The sequence below is a fragment of the Haemaphysalis longicornis genome, unplaced genomic scaffold (genome assembly GCF_048455015.1).
Source record: "Haemaphysalis longicornis isolate Haplotype H1 unplaced genomic scaffold, Haemaphysalis longicornis Haplotype H1 scaffold_2, whole genome shotgun sequence".
In the NCBI taxonomy this organism is placed as follows: domain Eukaryota; kingdom Metazoa; phylum Arthropoda; class Arachnida; order Ixodida; family Ixodidae; genus Haemaphysalis; species Haemaphysalis longicornis.
Window position 1 is genome coordinate 252,569,546 of NW_027526295.1, and position 23,292 is coordinate 252,592,837.

Genomic DNA, 23,292 nt, shown 5'->3' on the forward strand with positions numbered 1-23,292 from the left:
TTTTAGGCTTAACACTGCGGCGAATATTCGATTGCCGCTCTCGCAAGCGGCGCAGATGACGATTTTTAATGCAATTTGCCATTACATCGTTACCACATTTCTCGTATGTGCAGCTTTGTTTGCGCATTGGAGAGCGATAACAAGCTATCGCTCGAGCTACCGGTGGCGGCCTGCGCCACTCCGCGGCCGCCGCTCGCTCTTTCAGTGCGCCTGTCGTTTGCGCGGCGCATTTTCGTGCCCAGTGTAATAAAAGGCAATAAAAATAGAGTGCCTGCAACCGCTCTAGAACTTGAGTCGCGGACAGCTGCCCGACGAGTGGACGAAATCCCGCCGCCTCATCGTTTGTAGCTCGCGAGCAGAAGCTCCGACCTCCGATCGGAGCGGTGCGCCGGAGAGAAACCGTGACGTAGGGGTCACGTGGCGCGCACTCCTAGGAGCAAAACGGCGGATTTCGAGGGATTTTGGACACGAGTGGAAATAGCGCGGTTGTTGTGAGAGTGGGATTCTGAGACAGGCAAAGGGCGTTCGGGTTGTTTCGTGGTCCACCCAGCACAATCTCCGTGCACCCAAATGTCCGCACTGAAATGTCCTGCACCGAAATGTCCTACACCGAAATGCCCAGATACCAGCTGGAGGGCCCCCTTCTTGATTTTTCCCCCGTCATTTTCATCACGTTAATTAGCGGGCACGAAATACCAATGTTCGCCAGCTCAAGCAGCGGCTGTGTTGATCTACTCGCATCATATCATTCACGTTCTTATTTTATGCGGATTCCGTGACCACCCGTGAGGGACTTTGGGACTCGTTGCGGCTTCACCGACGATTCAGACGAGATGGCACTCTCCGGCTCATTATATCATGACTGCTTGTGCTATCATTCGTTTATTACAACTTCGTTTGCGTATATTTCAAGGCGAAAACGTATGCAGTCGACGTTAACTACTCTCGGGCAACCTGCCAGCTATCGGCTCACGCCGGTCTCTGGTCAATGTCTTCGTCTACACTCCCATTTTCGCACCGCATCAGGTTTTTCCCCTCCAAAAAAACAAGTAATGATGACCCACGCCAATGCAATGACGACCGTCAGTGGCCCGCGGTTGTGTGCCGAACTCCTTCCTTATAATTTGGGTTCCTCGACCATTCCCCTGCTAGCCGAGGCCAGCACGAGAAGTTGTGCGATTCTAAAGTGTCCTGTGCAAAAGCGTCTCAATTATTTCCCTCGCGCACTTCGACCGCCACCTACACTGCCCCCCACTCCTCTCATCGGCGTTCCTGGCACGAGAAACCTACGGAGACCTTCGCAGGTACCGCGAAAGCATATAAGCGCAACTAAGGCAAACCAAATGCATAATTGGTGGAGCTGACACATTTAATCTTTATAACAGTATCTAAATGGAGGCAGTTGGTCCAAAGATTAGCCAAATAAAAAGTGTGCATGTTATACATATGCTAAAATTAACAAAGACTGAAATAGAAAAGCCAGGAAAACAACATTGGAAAATAGTGAAATTGTAATTGCGCGTGTTTTTTGAAACCATTTCTGAGATTATCTAATGAGGATCGCTCGTCGATCCTTTTTCATTGATTAACCTGTCTTTTAAACGACTTTTCAACACGAACTCACTTCAATTACGCATGCCGTGGTGCTATATTACTCAGCTGTTGTCAGTTTAAGATTGGTTGGGAAGATTCCCCCCTGTGGCGGGCTTGCGGTGTGCGCGAGACTGTAAATCACTTGCTGTGCGTCTGCCCTCGAAACGCTGCTGCGCGAAAAACTGCAGCGAGCTCCCTCTCTCGTGTACGTCATGGAGGCAGCCTCGAACTTTTTCATTTTCTTGGGCCTTGGGCCAATAGTGCTGACAGTACCTTAGGTACAAAAGTACTGCTCCAGTTCCTACGAGAGACTGAACTGGACAAATCTCTCTAGATCAGAGACAGAGCAAGTGTGTCACGATATCTTCTCTTTCCCACTGTGGCGTTCACCTATTTATTTTTCTTGGGTTGGTGTTGTTACTTTTTTCCCGTCGTTTACTTTTCATTTTGTTTAAGCGTTTCCATTAACGATTTCCTTTTCAATTGCATTTTTATGTCCGGACTCTGTTGCAGCATCCTTTTGTTTTTCTTGTTCTTCTTTTCTTTTTTCTTTTTTTTAACGCTTCATGTTTGTCTTCTTCCTGCTGTAACCCTGATGTCTGATATGCACCACTCATCAACGTAGTCACCCCCCATCTGGTGTAGCAAGCCTTGTCCCTAGCAGGGCTGACCTCACCAGTTCACATTAAAGAGCATTCTCTCTTTCTCTCTCTATCTCTCTCTCAGGTTCCTCGAAGTGTTCCTCAAAAAATTACGGTAATAAGTCGTTACAAGAAACGAGTGAAAAAAAAAGGATGATACTGTCGCTGATTTGTTCTACAATTTAAGCCCGCTGAAAAAAAAAAGAAATAAAGAACAATCAGATTAACTGAAAGCTTCAAATATTTCGGCTCATATTCCACAAATAAATTTATATACATTTTTTGGCAAGGCCGCATAACCATCCGCTAGCCTAAAATAACGCAGAATTGCGAACATCTCTAATAAATAGTTATGAATAGACCCTATGCGAAATTGCTTGGTGATCTAGCAACACTGATGTAAACAAGACCGTCCGCCATATTGGTACGGGCGACGATCGCGAAGTCTCGTATTGTTTACTGTGGAAGAGTAGGTGACGGTAACGCGGTATGGCTCAAACTGGACTGCGTTTTCCGGGTCCCGACCACGGATTGTGGACGAAGAACTCGTCTGCGCTGCCGACTGTGTCAGAGGGCTCATATACCACTCGTGGTGCCGCGCCAAAGACCCATCCGAGCGACAGCGGAGCAGGGCATGCCGCCTAGCCACCGAGCCGCATTGCTCGCCTTCATCGGTGCGGACAAACACGTGCGACTCGCAGTAAGTAAATGTTTGTTTTTTCCTTGACGCGAGTTAACCGGTATGAGCATTTGTATAGCCCTTTGTTCACCGTTGTTTACCATGTAAATGCGTAGCGGGGACCCTGTTGCAGTAACCCTGAAAGAGGAAAGTGACAATCGCCAGACCGTACCGCTAGTGGGTGGATTAGGTATTTTCAAATGCTGTACATCGAATTTACGGGACGATTTTTGGCGAAGATGTTTACGGAAAGGTTGCGGCCGTTTTCCGGGACGGTCGTCCGCCCGCGCGTTTGCCGCAAAGCATTCGTGCTTTGCGGCGAAGTCAACTACAAAAGTGCACATGCGCCTTGAATTTTCTTTTTTGTGTGTGTTTTCATTATTTATTGCGCATGTCCTGCCGCGAAAATCTGTTTGTGCGTCTGGCTTGTTCTTTTTTGGCAGTGGGCTGGTTGTGGTAGCTTCTAAAGCGCATGTTTTGAGTGCCCGAACAGATAATACCGTAAAACCTCGTTAGCTCGAACTCACTGAACTAATTTTTTTTTAAAATTCGATGGATCATCGGTATAGCCAGAATGTTTACCTGTTTATCTCGAAAGGTTTTGGAAGTGAGTTCCAGATAATCATAATATTGCTTGCTTAAGTTATGACGAACACGAATATGCGGGTACTGGTATCATTACCCACGGTGAGGTTCTCTTGAAAGTACATTAACAAAGCATGCAGCGATACTTGCACGCTCGAACTTGAAAAACAATTTTGACATCATTGCTGTTTGAGGTGTAGATTATTGCCCTTGCAACAGTGTTAAGCAAGACACAAAATCTGGTCATTTTGAGACTGTTCATTGCGGCCACTGCTTTCTGCTCTGTCCCTTTAGCATAAACTGTAGCGGACTAGTCCTGTTCTTCCCTGAGTGCTATTTACTGTTACTCTCTCTGTTCTTGCAGGTTGGGCCTCATCCATGTGGTCAGCAGCTGCTTCCGCTCCCAGAGAAAAATTGGCCGGCCCTATGTTGTGTGCCTCACCTCTGAGACGGACATGGGGAGATTGTGGAGGCAGCGTGCGAGTACCCGGCGGGTTGCAGTGGAGCATGCAGTCACATCCTGGCAGCTGTGCACCTACTCGTCCTCTTGCAAGCCCAAGGTTTTAAAGAGGCGCAACCGGAGCTTGCGTGCACAACTGCCACAACAGTGGGGACGTCTGAGGCAGCAGGGCATCAAGCCAGCGAGTGTCCAAGACATTGACTGGAGAAGCCCGCAAGAAAATAGCCCCTCCCTTCCCTTGCCAATGCGTCTGTTCGGCGCACGTCGAGTGCAGGAGCAATGCGAGCAGCAATAAAGTGCCGTGCAAGCGCTTGGGAGAAAACTTGGTAGCCTTTGGAATGGGTTTTTTGCCTCAGTTTTGCTGGCCTCACCCCCCCCCCCCCCCCCCCCCACAGTAACAGAAACAAGGACTGGCATGGCACCTGGAGGGTCACCTATGAGCTACCAGCAAGCATTCAAGCCACATCACGCCGTGGTCATCCCGCGAGCACGCAGAGGCTGGGCAACGTCGTGTTTACTAGACCGCTGCATGCCGGGGTGCGCGAATGCTTCCCTTTGTTTTTGTTCCATTTATATCCACAGTTTGCTATACTGCACGCGCTATAAATCAGCGAAGTATTTTAATTTACTTGGATTTTCACTGTGGATACAAAAAAAGCAAAGCACTCAAGCTGATGCGCGGCGGACTGATGCAACTCTGGCCGTTTTTTTTTGTTTTTTTTTATGAAAACTTGAAAATTGCCTCAGCTACCTACATCAATGGCTACTATCATTACGTCGGAGGCATGCATGCAGCATGTGACAAACTAGAGGAGTGAGTGTGTATTTTAGTCGCAAAATATTCGACAGTAAATACATCGCGGCTGAAATCACAATGGGCAACAAGTTAACTTGACGTAAACAAAACTGTCAACCCGGCAAACCGGGAACCAAGTGCAGAAACTCGAATTTTCCAACGTCAGATCATCATAAAACAGTGTACGCCACTTCCGCAACTACACGCGGCTAAATGCACCGAAAAGAAACTCGTACTCCGATACCGTGCGCGCCCGCCACAGAGGAAATTTTCAACCGCACCGTGACGGCGTAGTGCGGCAAGAAAAGTTTACAGCCCTAGGTAAGATAAAGGCTCGTGTAGGGGCTAAGCGGTACCATTTAACAATGAAATGAAGCGGGCGTAGAGCCACAGGGACGAGTGAAGAAATAAAGCCTAATTTTGACAACGTGTGGTACTGTTTCCCCGCTCGAGCGCCGCTGTCAGTCATAAATAGGTGACGCACGCTCAGGCTTCATTTATAATACAAAGGCTGAACCACGGAACTTCAACGCAGCTGTATTTTTCATCCGGACAGCGACTACGAAATCCCGAGCTTAGCGAACCAATGACAAATATTCGCTCCCAGCGCACCGCGCTCAGCGTGTCACAAAGGTTGCTCGCGCCGGCATAGTTCGCGTCAGAAAGTTCGTTCAAGAGCGTGGAACTTCACGTGCCTTTTCTCTATCTGGACCGGCATTTCCTCGTTGCGTGCACTGCGGCATGCAGCAATGCTCCGGCATTGTAGTCCATCACCAAGAGCGGTCAATGCCCGCCTTCTATGTTTTGCTACTTGGTTTCGGTTTCAAACGACCGTACCAAAATGGCGGACCTAGTTACCGGAGTCGACGTGAGATGGCGGGGCGCATTTTGCATAGGGTCTATTGCGTGCTTGCTCCATAGAGATAATATACTCTAGAGGGAAAGCGCGCCGCTGAGCCAATGCATTGGAACCGTACGACACACGGTGGCAGACATGATACAACGATTTGAAGGTTGCCAGCTGAGCTTTTGCTTACTAAGAACGGCGAAAGCGATGGGTTGTAATCTGGCAACGTGCTACTGTGGCGTTTCCGCGTCCGGCTAGCGAAGCATGCCGGGATTAATTGTAACATGGCGGACCGCTGGCCAGGCGGGTTTTGTGTAGGCGGCGTCGACAGCATTGCGTAGTTTATCTCCTGTGGGTAGGTAACCGACGTGTTTTCGGTTTAGCGTACGTGTGACTCATATGTACTGAGACTATTTGAGCAAGATGTGGCAACGCTCAAACAACACTTGCGCGCAAGCTCGAATGCGACTGATCGCATGCGCGAGGACGCCAAGGAGTCAGCTGATCCGTACTGGGCGCACAGAAAAATGAGTCTCCGTATGATCTCCGTGCTTGTTTGCGCTGTGCCGCTTTTTCTGCCATTCTGTGACATTTTGCGAGTCGCTCAATGCTTTTCAAACAAAGTGAAGTGAACTGTGGCTTTAGCTCAATGTAAAACCTTTATTTACACACACACAAAAAAAAACATCGCATGGGCCAACGCTGATATTGCCGGTGAGTCGCGGCGAAGCACAGGATCGAAAGAGCGCGGTCGATCGCAGGCCAACAGAGTGGAAGAATGCATGCCAAGGGAGTATGCGAAATACAGTCCGCGGCGTGTCCCGTTTTCCTTTCTGTCTGTATTCGTCAAGTTCTAGCTGCTTTCCACCACTTCAAAGGGAAAGCTTGCGGGACTGAATGCGAGTATTGAATGGGCAGTAATTTACCGCACAGAGCGCGTGAGAAGACAACACACACAGACTTATTGATTTATTGTGACTGATTAAAAAAGAAACCGCATTTTGTTACCTATTTTTTTGTTCTACCTTAACGAACGATTGCGCGAAAGTTCGAAGCACGAAGAGCTGTAAGAAGTTCCATTAATAAAACTGGAACCGAGCGATTATAAAAGCTCTTTTTATTTCTCTTCCAACGGGAACGATCGCTGGCTGCCACTCCGTAGCCTGTAGTGAACTTGCGGTAGTCAAGGTCAAATCGGAATCGCTGTTCCGGCGTCAGTTCAGGGCCAATAGATAAGCTGCTTAACGTGAAGAAACGAATGACGGCTTCGCAAGCGCCCGGGGAGGCAGTTGCTCAGCGCGTGCATCCGAGTTGTATAACTTGTATACGTTTTGCACGCACGCAGATCTGAGCCGCAGACTGCACACACACACTGCGCAAGTCAGGCGCCAGGGCCTCGCCACCTCCTAGCACACTTCAAAAAATCGAAACCAAAACTGAAGTACGAACTTACTCTTTCTCCACTAATTAGAGCTTAATTGCACTAAAAGTTTTTATGAAGCTAGTTTTAATTACTGAGGCAATTATTTGTAACTATTTTGCTTCAGTTCTTTGTTTTAGTTAAATATTTATGGCAGAAGTTTTTAGAAGGCTGAATACAATTGATCTGGCAACCATGGAAATTGTATCATGTCAGCGCCCACGATTCGTATGGTCTCGGAGCTCGCTTTACCCCCCTGGCTTGCTCCATCTAATAATACTCCAAGCCACTCTAACATCTAAATAAATTGAATTAAAAGAAATGAATCGCAAGCGCCCGCTTTCTTCATTTCAACCAGAGAAAGCTTCTTGTTTCAGCCATCTTCCTCGTTAGATGACAGGGGCTTTGATATATTTTTTTTTTTGAGCCGTGTTTGCATAAAACATTTGAAAGGCAGCAATTGAAACAAGGCACACATTTTTGCCACGCTAAGAAAAGGCATTCAACTATCCCGCAGAAGCGCAGAGCTACGCCCTTCATAGGTATAAATTTGTTTTGAAAGAAATAAATGGGCGGCATGGGTAGCTACAGTGTACAATAAAATAAGAACACAAGATTTCTGTCGAAATACCATCTTTAAAGGCAGTAAGCCTGGAGATATACGTAAGTAGCGCCAATACAAAAACCTCGCTTATTTTTTGTACATCCACGCAAAAGACGCTTACTATTTAATTCAACGAAACGTCTTGACGAACCAATACACGGCATGGCTTACACTGCATAAACCTACAGTGTCGAAATATTTACAACATAGTTTATGAACAATACGATGTTTCCTAGAATGTGTACATTGTAAAAAATTGGAATTCGAATTTACGCGGTGGCGGTTTATTTCGGCGCGTGAACTGATTGTAGCTGGGCTTACCTATTTAAAACCACCGCCATAGTTTCATATGCATGGTGGAAGGGTTTCGCCTTGAATATCAGCTGCGCAAGAATAATTTGCGTTGCATTGAAGAACTACATTGTTTCCCGCAGTGTCCGCGAATATACTGTTTAGTTTGCAACCTGCTACACTGAATGTCATTTATGGTAGGTTGGAACTAATGATCTGATTCTGTTTTACTCGCAATCGCGGTCCTGTATGTTAAGCCCATCATCAGTCACTACTTCATCATACTAGGTTATGTGTAGTTGCTTGTGTTTTTTTTTTGTTTTTTTAGGGGCTCGTGCTTTCTTCGTCTCCTGGCATCGTTGTCGTACTCACAGTACTAAAACATCGTGACACTCGTTTTCCAACGCCTTGCGCTATAGAACGCTTCGTGCTTCAAAGACACGAGACTTTTTCAGCAAAGCTGTATACCTCTACCCGCCAAGATTCATTTCCGTGGCCAAAAACACCAAGGCGCCAAGAATACTGTTATACACTGCATGCTTCGCCCCTCCCCAGGTTTCACCACTGTTCGCTATCATGTTCAAACTTAGTGTGTTGGTTGCTATAACTTCTTTGTCCTTGTATCTAGTGAATTCGAATTCCAATTTTTTACAATGTACACATTCTAGGAAACATCGTATTGTTCATAAACTATGTTGTAAATATTTCGACACTGTAGGTTTATGCAGTGTAAGCCATGCCGTGTATTGGATCCGGCCTGAGTCAAGATGTATGTTTAAAGCTTTTTGCCTAGGAACCCATCTAGGTCTTTTAGGAAATAGGTAGGTAGCTCGGTTAAATGGTTTATTCGGAGGAAGGGTTGGAAGCCAGTAAACCCCGGCTACTCCATTTCACTGAACGAAGTGCCATAGACCCGATTAAAGAAATCCCAAGTGCACGACAAAGTCGACAAGGCTCCCAAGGTCTAGGTGGTCCTTCTGGGTTCGTATTCAGGAATTCGCGTTGAAAGGCTTACACTGCTTACACTGTCCGTTTTTATTTTGAAGGGATACCTGTTGAGTTAAAGAATGCATTGAAGGCTCGGACAACCTTATTTTGATGGCCAGCGTCAGGCAATATACCTAATAGTTTCTCGATGTCTAAATAGTTTTGCAAAATAACGGCCCTGGCTTTTGCCGCTTTCATTTCACACATCCTACACAGTACAATAATTAAAGCCGGGAAGTGTTTTTCGAGAAAGAGTAACGGAACGGGAAGACAAACTCATAGAGAGCATTTTGCGTCCTCTATAATATTTGTATACGTGTTAAAATCTAAACAATTGCCCAGTTAGGCATTCCGTAAAATCGTGCCCTTGTGTCGCTCTGCTGTTTTGACGCTATGTTGTTTTGTCGCTGTGCTCTTCCCGTGCGCTTTTGACGCCGTGCTCTTCTGTCGCGTGCTGTTTTGTCGCGTGCCCTTTTGACGTCGTGCTGTTATGTCGGTGCTCTTCTGTCGCGTGCCCTTTCGTCGTGTGCTGTTTTGACGCTGCCCCGTCGATTCGTGTAACTTTCAGCGGTGCAAATTTCGTCTCGGCGTTGCGTTCTAAATGAGTTCGCATACTGAAGCTGCTAGTGTGATTAGACGCTCTCGAAAGCATTATACGCATATTTTACAGTTCCTGAGAACAAAGAGACGCGCTGAGTTTAAACTGGCCGGAGGAATAGCTGGCGTGTCAGTGGTAATGAGGCGTTGTCACGTTAAGACGTGTAATTTGATTGGGTTCGTTTAAAGAAATGTACTAAATAAATGTTTTGATTGATTGTCGGGTTTAACGCGCCGACGCAGCGCAGGCGATGAGGCGCGCCGTAGCACCGCAGTGGATGGCTCCGGATTATTTTGACCACCTGGGGATCTTTAACGTGCGCCGAAATCTCGAACACACGGGCGTTCTTGCTTTTCGCCTCCATCAGAACTAAACAAATATTTTCTTCCTCAATATATATATATATATATATATATATATATATATAAAAATGCGCCGTTTTTTCCGGAAGCGGGAAAAAACGCCGGACGGAAAACACTTCCGGAAAAAACGGCGCATTTTTTCTCGACTTGAATTTTCTATTATTTATTCCTGCATTAAAAAAAAAGGCAATCATACCTCATTCGGCACTATAAAACACTGTTAAAACACCGAACAGCACTGGCAATAAGGACTGCAACTTTGATATGTGTCCTTACGGAATCCCTCGTCCCGTACGTCTCTGCTCTACAATATATATATATATATATATATATATATATATATATATATATATATATATATATATATATATATATATATATATATATATATATATATATATATATATGGTAGTTTAAGCAGTCCTGCTGTCACATACTTACAACTGATATTTATGAGTATGTACTTTGGATATGTACTTGTTTAAAACTTCGCGCGTTTTCCAGATCATTGCGTTGCCAGGTGAGGCTAGTTTCGGTTTCAGTACAAGTTCTTTGCTATTTTTTAACATCGTACGCATTATGTACAAATATTTTAATAAATAATAAACATAATGCATAATGTCTGACATACAGTGCGACAAACGGACGAATAAGCACAGAATACAAATATTTATGCAGTTGCTAAGATGCAGAACTTTTGGCAGCAACTCTGACTGAGAATCCCGTCAGAGTGGGCTACTATCGCTGTTCGCATACAAGTTCCGCTTCCGCCGCGATTAGGCCTTTCTTTTTCTTCCAGCGGACCGCCAACATGGAAGACGTAAGTCCAAAATCTTTTTAAATCATGCAGACTGGGGTATTTACAGCAAAAGTTGCCACTCTTAAGTCGAAATACAGCTAACGCGTCGCACGAAATGTTGTTATTTTTATTTTTTGTGCCGCCTTTACACTCCGATTTCACTACAGTAATCATGGGTCAGTACATGCAAACGAGTTCGACTGCTGAAAAAATGCCTTATTGACGCCTGCCTCGGGTCAGCGTTTATTAGGCGCAGTTTTGACGTTGGATTACATTTCTTCACCAGGAAAACCAGCAGGAATTGGCCAAGAAGAAGCGTACTTTCCGCAAGTACACTTACCGGGGAGTTGACCTGGACCAACTGCTTGACATGTCGAGGTAAGATTTAATGTTTTCTTCGTACAATGAAATATGAAGCTCCGCGGCTTCGCATAAATATTGTGGTTGAGGGTGTTTAGTAATACATATTGCGGGTTGCTATCTCCTTGAGAATGCGTCTGCACTTGCTGCAACGACGCGGATACTAACACAACGTCCGGAATGCGTGCGTTGCCGCATCCAGATCTCACGAATCGTGTAGTCGTCTTCGTTAGTGTTGTTTGAGCCGGGCAGAACATGTCATTTAAATCTTTGACCCTCCGCTTCTCTTTTTCGTTTCAGCACACAGCTGATGGAGCTGATGCACTGCCGGGCGCGGCGGCGCTACGCCCGTGGTTTGAAGCGCAAGCCGCTGGCTCTCATCAAGAAGCTTCGGCGCGCCAAGAAGGAGTGCGGACCGCTTGAGAAGCCAGAAGTAGTCAAGACTCACTTGCGGGACATGTTGGTCGTCCCTGAGATGGTTGGCTCCATTGTCGGCGTTTACAACGGCAAGGCGTTCAACCAGGTCGAAATCAAGGTGCGTTGAAGTTAGCTGCTGTGAAAAATAAGAAATTCCCCGCAGTTTTAGCCTGGGCCTTCATCAAACCAGTGCTGACATCTTGGCTTTCATTAGCTACAAGTGCATGGTAGCAGTATTTGTGGGCGTGTGACCCCAGTGCGTGAATTTTGGTCTGAACGAGTGGAAATGTGCGCTTGGTGAGAAAGGCAAACGTGCGATCTGCCCGACAATTCTTGCCACGTGGGCGTAAGCTTCGCTGTGAGCACAAATCCTGGAGTAAGCTGTTTGGAATTTTCACGGATATGATTCTGCTGCAATACGGCCTGAGAAGCCTCAATAGAGTTTTCCTAAAACGTGGTGGACTTGTGGGTGATGCCGGTTCAGTTCTTGAGCCCCATTTACAGTCGTGAATGCCGCGACTCGCAACTGCCAAATTTTCGTTCCGCATTTGTATGTGATGGAGCAAGGGTCCGAATGTTTCATGCCTCTTGCATTACTCGAAGAGACTCGGCTGTCATGGTTTGACATCTCTAAAGTGGTTATTTGTAAGGTGTGCATCTATAGGTGGACTGCTATGTTGAAAGGGCTGTTATGCGCAACAGTGACTGTGGTGCGGCACCAGTAGCTCTGCTGTCTAATGGTATGCCAGGCCACATTTGTGTACTGTTGCATATCCTAGTGTAAAAATTTCGTGGTAGAGTGTAGTCTTTCAAGTTGTGCGGTGATAACTTGTAATACCTGCATGGGCACTGTGCTCTTTCAGACATAATTTTATTCAGCTTTCATTTGTTTTACACAAAAAGGCTGCTAGCGTGATCACGAGGTAAAGCGTTGGCTGGCAGAGGCTGCTGTTCATCACAATTCAAGGCATGCATTGGGGCTCTGTAGCTGAACGTGCAGGTGATTTTCGGGAGCCAGTTGTTGCAAAAGTGCGCTACTTCATCACTGAGGTTTCGTGATGATTCTTTTCTCACGATGGTCTACTGACAAGAACGTGAGGAGACTTGTTCATATCTGACGGAACCACTGGAATGTCTGTGCTGCCAGAGCTCACTCCCGTCTGGCATGTGGCACTGATGGACTGCCCTTTTTCTCTTTTATGCAGCCCGAGATGATTGGCCACTACTTGGGCGAGTTTAGCATCACCTACAAGCCTGTGAAGCACGGTCGACCGGGTATTGGTGCCACCCACTCGTCTCGCTTTATCCCCCTGAAGTAGGACAATAAATGTGTACCATCTACTGTGTTTCAGACCGATTTCCTTCTGCAGCTTCCTTATTAGGTGCATGAGGATTTTGGTGTGCTGCAGTGAAAAAGGACTCGCCATTATCATGCAGGTGGTCAAATAGTAATCCAGGTGGCTGGGCTTGCAGCAGTTGCATCTGTGTAGGGTGGCTACGGAACCCTGTTTTATGGTGCAAGTTCGTACCTGTTTTGTCAGTGTAGGTTGCAAGAACTGTACTAATTCGCTGAAGTTTTCAAATAAATGCAAGCTACAAAAGTATCATGATGTTAAATTCTGGCGTGGCTATGCAGGATCCATTTCACTAGGTTCCTTCTCAGACACTGGAAAACATGCTGCCTAGACTGATATGAAAATTGGCTTTCACGGTGCAAAATTCGTGTAGGTTTATTGCATGCTTAATGAGCAGTGGTGAAGTGGCGTGCACAGGATGTAGGGTCCATTTGATTCACTGGTTAAAGCGGTGCAGCACTTTGCCCTTCAATTCACTGGTGGTACTGTTAGGTGCAGTACACTTACTTGCATGTCTTTGCTTGCACTCCCAGCCAAGGAGGTGCAGAACAAGACTAAAGTGCAAGTTATGTTGCGCTGATTGTACAGTATGGCAGAACCAGCTTTGAACTGGTTTAAGACATGCAGGGTAAATCGAATGGACCCATAGGTGGCGTGGGGGGTTGAGTGGTCTGCACGAAAAGAAACTGGGTAGCAGTAAATATGGTGAAGAGAAGAGGAATAAACAAACAACCAAAAAATAAAGCTTAACAAAAAATTGGTGCAGCTTGCACTAGTGGTGCAAGGCTGGAGAAACAGCAGAGCTGGCGGCCCCTCTCCCTTTGTTGGAGACCCGGCTGCTGCGCATCGCATTTATTTTGGAGCTTGCCGCTGAAAGTTCTCCATGACTGGCAGGCCCAGACCGTTACATCGCAGGCTTTCAAATCTACCAAACTGGACCATGTTGGCACAGGCTAGAACCTGCGGCCAAGTCCAAAGCCAGCGCCCGCACTACAAACCCGAAGGAAATGCAGTGTGCCCGGGATGTGATGATAGCTCATTTGGATAGATGCCGGTTTTATAACGCGAGGGACAGAGGTTGGATTCCGACCATGGGAAGCGTTTTTTGCTTTCCAATTGGCTGCACTTATTGTTCCCTGCCGCTGCTAACCCCGTATCCCTCGGTCCTTTGGTGTGGCCCAGTGATTAGGTTGCCGGTTTTCATGGTGTAAAGGTCCTGGGTTTGATTGCCAAGACCTCCATAACCACTTTTTTTTTTTGAAGGGCACACTCCCCACACCTGTTCGTGGACTTCTTGCCTCACACTGCGAAGTTTTTCGGTGTTTCACGCATGTGCCGTGTGTCCAGAAATCTTATCGGAGCTTTTTGGTCAACCAACTGGTCTATGGGGAAATGCATTAGTTTTTTGACAGGGCGCCATCGGTCCCAGTAACTGAGCTTTCGCTTTAAAAACACAGCATAAAATTTGCGCCGTAGGTTTTTCTTTTGGATGCCTTGCATTTGCCATGGAGACTTCAAGTTCTCACAATTTGATTAAAAGTTGGCCAAAAAACTGAAAAGGCCTTCCTTTGTCTTATTAATTTTGCAACACGTTTATGCAAGTGGGTTAGGATGGCTAATAAAAGAAAAGCTACGGGTTTAAGAAATGATCCATGGACTTCCATTCCAGACTTGTTATTCCACCCTTAGGTATGTTGTGTGTGGATTGGTCTTAGCCAAACACAAATTTCCACTGGGCTTGGAGCTTCTCACAAATATGTCGATATTGCCCTTCCTGTAGTTCATCCTGCGAGACGCTCGGGGAACTTGTTGGCGGAGTAGAATAGCTGCAAACAACCTTTAGGTGGCACTCCTGATGCTCAAAGCTGAAAGCAAACACATGTCTATGCTGTGCTGCTTAGATCATAAAATTGTTTGCACATTTACAGCTGTGCTCCTTTTAAATCGGTGTGCATAAATCCACCTGTTACATAATTTTGAAACGAATTTTGAATGAAGTTGTCATACTGGTGGAAAGTTTTCGTGGATAAAAAATACTGTCCTAAAAAAAATATCAACCACTAGTTACTGAAGCAAAAATTACCAAGGGCACAGAAGTCTGTGTACACGCTTCGAAAGCCAGAACATTATCGGAATGGGTGAATCAGCTGTGTGCTTCTGGCAGCGTCATTATTGGCTGATCCCTTTTAGAGGGCATTTGACCAGTCGGACTGTTTGGAACTCCGTACTGCAAAGCCACAAATGTATTATAATAGCTCTATGAACCTAGCATGACACAAGTGATCCAACAGTGAAGCATCGCCAAGGATACCCATAATGCTTTCACATGCAAGGTACGCAAGCAGACACCTCGAAAGCCCCGTTTCATCGAGTCTGTCGCTGGTGTCAGTCGAGTAACATTTGCTTTAGGGGTTCATAATGAAAAAACAACCAGCGCAAGAAAGACGAAGACGAGGAAGGCTACAAATACAGTGCTGCACTCACAACTAAAAAATTTTTAGTTTTGTGTTTAGTTGCAAGTGCACACCGTGTTTGTAGCATTCCTTGTCCTCTTCTTTCTTGAGCTGGTTGTTTTTTCATTATGAATCCGTACCAACTCTCAACTTTCCACCTTGGTTGCTTTAGGGGGTGGGGGAAGAGGTGTATAGTAGTAGGTTTTTTTTACTGAATGTTTTGGGGTTTGACTCCCTGTCCTGGCACATTTTTTTTTCTTTAGTCGAAGGCGCTCTGAATTTTTGGACCATCTGTTGCTCACAATGCTGTGTGATTCACATCATGATGTGTATAATACAACTGATTATGAACTGAGCTATGGATGGTCGTGGGCCAATAAACAGCAGCTTGATATTGAGCATTCGTATGCCTTCATGGGAAATGTGTGTCACATTTAGACAGGAGACTCATTCTCTCACAAAAAAAGCACGTTTTATTACAAGGATGGTTCCAGGAGTCTTATATACAGATCACAGGACTCCTATGGAAAAGCAGTTCACCGGGGGTAGACTTCTGAAAGTGCCTTGTATGAAGTAACAGTGAAGTCCCGCAAGCAGCCAATGTTTGCAAAAAGCAACCATGCAGTAGTAACAGGGGGACAAAAAAAAAACCGCGAAAAAAAAAAAAAAAAAAACACCTTTAAACGCAATGGCAACAAGCTGCGTGTACTGCTGCAATAGTCTAACAATGGCTGGCTGCCTAATTAATCTTTTATTCTGCACAGCATGGCCCCGAAGTGTAGTGAGAAAGTGTTGCTGTACTACACCCTGCATTATTTTATTTACACTGAAAAGACTGCCTAAGTTAGGAAATTAGTTCCTTTTTGATTTTTTCGAGGTGCACATGAAATAACAAAAGATACAGGTATTTTTCAACGAAGTATGCACAAACAGGCCACCTTTTTGATACTAAAAGGATTGCTCAAAAGTCAAGCAACGTGGTTCCCCACAATACATGCATGAAAATAAAGTGTAAAAACAAAAATAGGAATGGTAGATGAATTAAAAAAAAAGCAATAAGCTCCGCTCAGCAAGTCCGACGACGTCCACTCACTCATCTTGCCTGGAGCCTTCTAGCTGAAATGCTAAGCCTAGCATTTCAGCTAGACCAGAGACCTAGCCAGACTGGAGCTGCTAAGCCTCACCATTTTTTTCTCACTACAATGTAGTAACAATACAAAAAGTTAATGCCTAGAAGCATCCAACTGGTTCACCGGGCATCACAAAGCAAAATACAACAAACAGTGAGCATCAGTGTGCATCAGCGCAAGAACAGTAAAAGCTTGCCGGAGCGCACACAAAACGGCCTCAAAAGTCGTTAAAAATTTCGGGTGCTGCCATAGGAGTATGCCACGTGCGCGTAGTAAATACCGTTAAGTCCAAAAAAGGCTTTTCTGCTGCTTGCCTGTTTGTAAAGTAACAGACAATACGAACACCACCTATGGCCAGCCAAAATATACACTCTCAACAGGCATTAAAAAATTGCGGAGGACACCAAGCATCTTCCTCACTGGCTTCAATCCTTGATGTGTTCTTCTGCGGCAGCGAGTTGTAAAAAAATAACGGAATCTCATGCCCATTCTCCCAATAGATGCGAGTCGCCTTGCAGTCCCAGACGAGACGGTGCAAGCATTCCAGCAGCACGAATACACAATATGCCGCATCCCCGGTGTCACGTACTAAGGAGGCGGCCTTCCTCGTAGAGATTCGCGATGGCGTCGGCGAAGACCTGTCGCGCCACGTTGCGCTTCAGCTTCAGCGTGTTTGTCACCAGCCCCGAGGCCAGCAGGTCGTTCTCCATGTGCAGGTGCAGGTTGTGCACCTGGAGAAGAAGCACAAAAAATGTTTATCATCTATGGAAGTCTCAAATTCAGCTCAATGTAAGAGGATTTGCATTTGACTGTGGGGGCACCTTGCGTGCTCCCGCCATCAAGGGTATCCTGAACTTGCAGGCACGATGAATGCACGCAGACGGACCACTGGCCACATTGGCCATGATTAGGGCTGGGCGTCAGTTAAACGTTTTAACACGATTAAATGGCAGGCTTGAATCAGTTAATTGATCAATTTACCAGTTCTACTGGTTTTACAAAAATGACACAGGAGTACTAGTTTAATTATAACATTAACATGACGACAAAAGTGCACTTTGGCCTGCCCACAGACATCAAAGATGAGGTTTGACTGATTGTAGAGTTTAACGCACCGACGCAACGCAGGCGATGAGGCACGCCACAGTGGAGGGCTCCGGATTAATTTTGACCACCTGGGGATCTTTAACGTGCGCCGAAATCTCGTACACACGGGTGTTTTCGCTTTTCGCCTCCATCAGAAAAGTGGCTGCCGCGGCCGGGAATCGAATTTGCGCCCTCATGCTCAGCAGCCCAATGCCTTAGCCACTGAGCCACCGTGGCGTGTTTAAAGACGTGGTAACTAGCTCATCGCCGTTGCGCTGACGAGGCTGGGGCACTCATCACCACTTCTGTCATTCCCACTATTTCTAGAATCAGGAACGTCGGCACTCACCATAATTGCAAGGGGAGCCTATTAATCGCAGCTTACTTACACCAGAGTTAGTCAATACAAGGAAAAAACGGTGCGAGTGCCTGCTTGCCGATTTTGATGCTGTATATATTTGTATTAGAACACCCACTTTGCCATCTCTACCGGTGATCAGTTTTCAGTTTTTATCACTAGGTCAGTGAGCTCACTTGCATCATTTCCCCTTGTGCCGTAAGGCGGGAATTTGAACACAAGTATGAACCTCCACATGCTTGTGCAGAATTTCAACATGGCAGTCTTGGTTCGTTTTGCTCACGTGATTTCATGAAAACCAATTAACCACGATTAAAAAATTAATTGGGAATAAAGCATTGTAAGGTTAATTGATCGATCGCCCGTCCCTTGCCATGACGTAGCCCACCCCTCGCCATGGGGCACTTAAGGGGGCCGATGGGTCTTTGGGGCCGAAAAACGGTCAGGAAATCATTCTTTGAAAAATACCATTTTCGATGCCCACGGCCATTTTTCTGTCAGTCTGCAAATTTTATCTTCGAAAGGCAACGTATTTTACTGTAAATAGCATTTTAAAGTGCACTCTACAGCTCAGTTTGCAAAGAATTCGATGGTGAAACGGCACTTTTCTTGCAACGCGAAGGTAGCGTTTTGCCCACGGATACTACCTCGGGACATAGAGCAGGTACGGCTGCATGTTTTTTGCTTCTGGTACATAAGTATGCGGAGAATACAATGTTGCAAACAGATTTTCAAGTGGAGGGTTTGGAAAATTATTATTGCATTCAATTGACACCACCTGTGAGCCATTTCTGGCAGAGCGCGGGAGGAGTGAAGTTCAGCGAGTTGTAGAGCGACCAAAAATAGCTACATAAAAAAATTTCTTTCAACGATATACATTCCATAGTCATTTGTCCACCTAGCCATGTGGAAACCGCCATTCTGTATGAAGTGCTCATTTTGTAATTGCGACTTCAAACAATGTCAATTAGTCATTCATTACCTCGAAAAATAATCAACTTGCCAGAAATCTAATCACAAATTTGAAATCAGCACAAAAAACGCCATAATGTTGTGCAGTTTCATTAAAAATGGTTAGTAAATAAAAGAAAAAAAGCTCTAAGACCAGTCTGCCCTTTATGGCTACAAGCCTCAAGGCTACTTTGAGGCTACAAGCCTCAAAGGGCCAAGTTTGTTTTATTCGAAAGATTTCGTATTTTATAGTGCCCCCAGCGCTTGTCCGGATACAAACGATGTTTCAGAAATTAATCAATTTAGGTTAAAAGTTTGATTTTCGCACTCAATCGTGTGTTTTCGTGGTCTGCAATGACATCACAGGAACCGACTGCTCTGCAGCCGATAGCGAAGCCTTGTTTACCGTTAGTGAACCTAGATGGCACCACTGTACCATGGCAAGCCGTTTTGTGCTTTTGGTTTGTTTGACTGTATTTGAACCTGGCTTTTTTTTGTTCAGGGAGAAAATAATCGTTTTGTGAAACATATTGCTCGTTTGGCAAATATGATCACGTAAGACAGCGTTGCTTGCTTCAAACGGCCAGTGTCGTCTGAGACTACGCCAAAGCCCCGCAGTCCTCTGCAGCTAAACCAAGCATTGTGCGTGCAGTGCCAACAGCAGTACGCATCGGTACTTCTATGTTTACGTGTGCTTTCGTAACTTCCACTGTTTGTCTCACCATTCTTACTGCTTTAAAAAGAATGTGCCCTAAATTTAAGCGCAAATAGCTCGTTCGGCAAGCTTATAAGCCCTGCCTAATTTGCGCTTGCTGTTACCGGCCTCCGCCAATAGCAGAGCTGGCTGGTATGACATAGGTTCTGTTGTAGGAAATGAGCTAGTGGGTCACATGGCCATTCCCTTTTTTTCTAATTGTATAGCTTATCTGAGCGAAGTTTACGTTAAAAGTGGCGTCAGTGTGATTCCAACGAGGCAATCTTTTGAATGAACTAAACCTGTGTTTTGTCTGCATGGCCCCTTTAAGTGCCCCATTGTGAGAAAAGGAGGTGTATTTTAGTCCAGAAAATGGCCACCACTGTAAAAAGCAAATTAAAAACACCTTTGCGTTCGTATGGAATTTGAAGAGGGGTATCCAGAGAAGGAGCAAAGTACGTTACAGCAGTGCTACCTCAGCACAATCCCTGCGGCAGAACAAGTTCGCCTACTGCATGCAGAGCTGACATATTAGACAGATTTACTTGAGCGCACGCAGTAGCTCTGTGCACGCAAGGAACTTGCGGAGGCGCGAGAGCGCATGCGCAGTACGTAAGCGGGATTCGCGCTTTGCGTGCGCCCGCAAGTTTGGGATTCTTGCGTTGCGGGTTTTGCGGGCCCTGCGCGAGGCCTCTCCCACCCGTGAACGGAGGGAACAAAGGAACGGCGTCTCCCCACAAACTGCTTTACAGCTTCTTCAGGCTAGGTTTACATCTGGCGCTGGTGAACAACCACATGTTTCATTCGCCAATCTGGCGTTCAGTGGCGCTGCATGACACACAAAGCGTGCATTTCAGCACTACGGATTTATCCACGCATCAACTTCTGCGTGTGGTCAACTAAAACTGGTTCTTCGAGAGAACTTTTCTGCGCGCGCTGCGCTGCCGCTACGTGCGTGCGCAACTGTCTGCGTACGCTCAACTAGAACTGTCTGTTGCGTGACAACACATGAGCAGCACAGGCGCACACCAGCCATGAAAAACTGATTCTGGGAGGGCTGCGGTACCACTCTGCCTGTCAAGGTAATCTGCCAAAAACTGAAGAAACGAACGCGAAGAATGAGATGCAAACACGACGTAGCGGTAAAGACGTCCAATAAGTATCCACAGGGGTAATTACATAGCTTTCGCATTCAAACCACGTAAGCAGTTGTAAGTGCACTGAGGATTTCACGTAGCATTCTTTGCAGACCACCCCGACAGCCAGGACCGTGCAACGCCCTGTATTTCTACAAAAATGCAGAGTTGGCGGAACTTTGACCTGTAATCGTTATAATATCGTAAATGGAAATACTTGGTCAAACAAAAATTTTGAAAACCAAAAAATTTGCTTTAAAGAACTCGCACTCTAGACAAGTGGCATGAGAACGCTATGCATTAGTACACAATTCTCTGAATTTCTGCAGAGTTTTTTTTTACATATTTATGCATTAGAGCTACACAGGTATTTCTGCATCTGCTCCTGCAATGAAACAAGGCCAACGCAGCTGGTAATGGCATCTCACATTCAGTGCACCCTTAGATGAACCTTGAAAAAATTATAAGCTCACACGAACAAGCTATTTTTGGGCCTAACCCATGCCGAGCAACAAAGGGAAACGAGCTCAGTCTCTTTGGACTAGCAGGGCAATCGTAGCAGGCTGAGTTCGCGCTCACCCCTCATTTTTCCTCACCTGGTGGAGAGAGTTCAGACCACTTTGTGTGCCGAGTGTCTGCATTTCCTTTAGCAGTGCTTTGCGGACAACCTGTGGGGTTCACAAAAAACGGTATCTTCGGTGAAAATCAAGCGGTGCGGGAGTTGCCAACTGCATTTGCGAGATTATAAAGAAGACGGTTTGAAAAACTCTGAGATATTAATTATAGTAATTACGAGAGACTGGAACTTTCGGCCCGAAGACTCAAGGTTTTAGGCACCTATAATAGGCACTGAAAAGTGTCATTTAGGCACATATAGATGTCACAAACCCTAGTTTAGGTACACATAGGCCCAATTCATATTTACATCAGTGGCGCATTTTAGGACAAATTCTTCACTAGCAGGCGGGCAAATCTCGTGCTACTGGAAAGCAATTTTAGTTTCTCCGTGAACATGCGCCATACAAAAGTTTCCTTTCTAGCAGATTTACGTGAAATTTGGGTGATTCAGCACGCAAAGTACAGCTTAAAAAGCCACGACAAACAGCTGTGACAATGTCTTACGGCATAAAGTTGTACCTTTTTTAGCCAATATTTGTGTTCGAAATATGAGCGCTCAACGTCCACGGAAGTTGACGGTGCATACTTGTACTTTAGAACGCTTCGTCATCTAATTCTATCTGGAATATCAATGTCTGCCTCTCAGAACCTTTGGAAGTTCTTTTAGCACAAAGCACAAATATTCAGGAGCTTTATGTGATATCTCCGAGACAGATTTAAGATTCGGATTGGCTCTGCCAGCAACCGGACCTTCGGGGATGGTGGTGGATGTGTCTTGTATCTTCAAAATGAGCTCAGCCTTCCGATTTCACTGCTGAATGCTATCTGCTCAGAATGCTAAATAAGCCCATGGACATGCCAAGCTACTCTCAAATGTAGCGTGGTGTAGGATAGCCTGGGCTGTGACGCTCTTGTTTGCTGCAAAGCTGTGAATAACCCAGAAGTGTCTGTTGTAAAAGTCTTCTACCCTTAGCCGCGTTCCCAGGGGGTAACAACAAGAGGCACAATCGGTAATTGCTCCTTGACGACAACACCGATGGGTCCCAAGGGTACAACCCCGCAACACCGATGAATCCCATGGATAGCGCAGTTAAGTGCAATAACTCTGGATAAAAAATTGAGTCATCCTGTCCTGCACAATTAGATGCCAACCAAAGCTGCTGGGAACATCACCACTCGGTAGCTATGCTCTTTATACCGATTAACAGCAATAAACAGGCCAGATTATTTCCAGCCAAGCGTTAGAGCTAGATTTTAATTATCCGACACAGCAGATAACGGTTGTTGCTGCCAGACTGAAGCAGGGGTGAGATGCTCGTTCTAGTACCTCTCCGTCTTTAGTTCTTTCTTCACGCAACACGTGCTGCGTCTTGACAGCTGGCGATGTCCCTGTGATCGGCTGGTGGTTGTGCACGTGTTTGTGGGGTCACCTTGAAACTTTCGTGTGTCAGATGTTCAGATGGTTTTCCTTGATCGGCATCTTTGATTTCGAGCAGCACATGCACGGTTGTGTAGCTTTCATTCCCTCCGTTGCTTCTTTTTTATTGCATTAGCAATAGACACAGCATGTTGGCAAAAGTTTTCGCCACTGACACCCGAACACAGCGCGGCAGATAACAGAGCAAAAAGCTCATGCCGACACCCGGCAGCCACATTGGCTGCGGTGTTGATGCGTTTGGGCCACTGACGCACTGGTTTAGTTGCTCGGGGTAAACTCACGAGAAGTAGTGGCTGCTTGAGCACGGGCTTCTGCATATCCGCGTGTTTAGCACAGCGCGCTAATTCTGTTTGCAAACGGCGTGCGACAAACGCTGAGTAGTGGGCTCCTGAAGCAAGAACAGTTTTAGTAGAACATGGATGCGAAAAACCCCAAAAAGGAAGACAAAAGAAAAAGGGGGGGCATTTTTAGGCTCTGAAAAGCCCATATAGCCCTGAACCTCAAAACAGGCATTATACGCACAATAAAGTATTGCTTAAAAAAATGCTTCTTTTCTTTAATTTGTACTGACGTGGTAAATAGGCTTGATACGGACTTAAACAAAAAATAGGCATTTTGCCTAAAGTTCCGGTCT

The 23,292-nt window shown here is 45.8% G+C and overlaps 2 protein-coding genes across 2 annotated transcripts in view; one reads left to right on the top strand and one right to left on the bottom strand.

Annotated features, from left to right (window-relative positions):
* The first annotated feature begins 10,542 nt into the window (after nt 1–10,542).
* Rps15 (ribosomal protein S15) lies at nt 10,543–12,780 on the top strand. The gene is made up of 4 exons (XM_077700176.1): nt 10,543–10,683; nt 10,949–11,040; nt 11,323–11,557; nt 12,645–12,780. The coding sequence occupies exons 1-4, from the start codon at nt 10,675–10,677 to the stop codon at nt 12,756–12,758; spliced, it is 450 nt and encodes a 149-aa protein (XP_077556302.1). The 5' UTR covers nt 10,543–10,674; the 3' UTR covers nt 12,759–12,780.
* Nucleotides 12,781–15,697: 2,917 nt separating this feature from the next.
* LOC144170397 (long-chain-fatty-acid--CoA ligase 5-like) overlaps nt 15,698–23,292 on the bottom strand; it is a 57,517-nt gene continuing 49,922 nt past the window's right edge. The window contains exons 20-21 of the mRNA XM_077700177.1: nt 21,199–21,270; nt 15,698–17,108 (exon numbers count right to left, since the gene is read on the bottom strand). Coding sequence (XP_077556303.1) covers nt 16,959–17,108; nt 21,199–21,270 — 222 coding nt within the window. The 3' untranslated portion in view covers nt 15,698–16,958. The remainder of the gene's footprint in view (nt 17,109–21,198; nt 21,271–23,292) is intronic.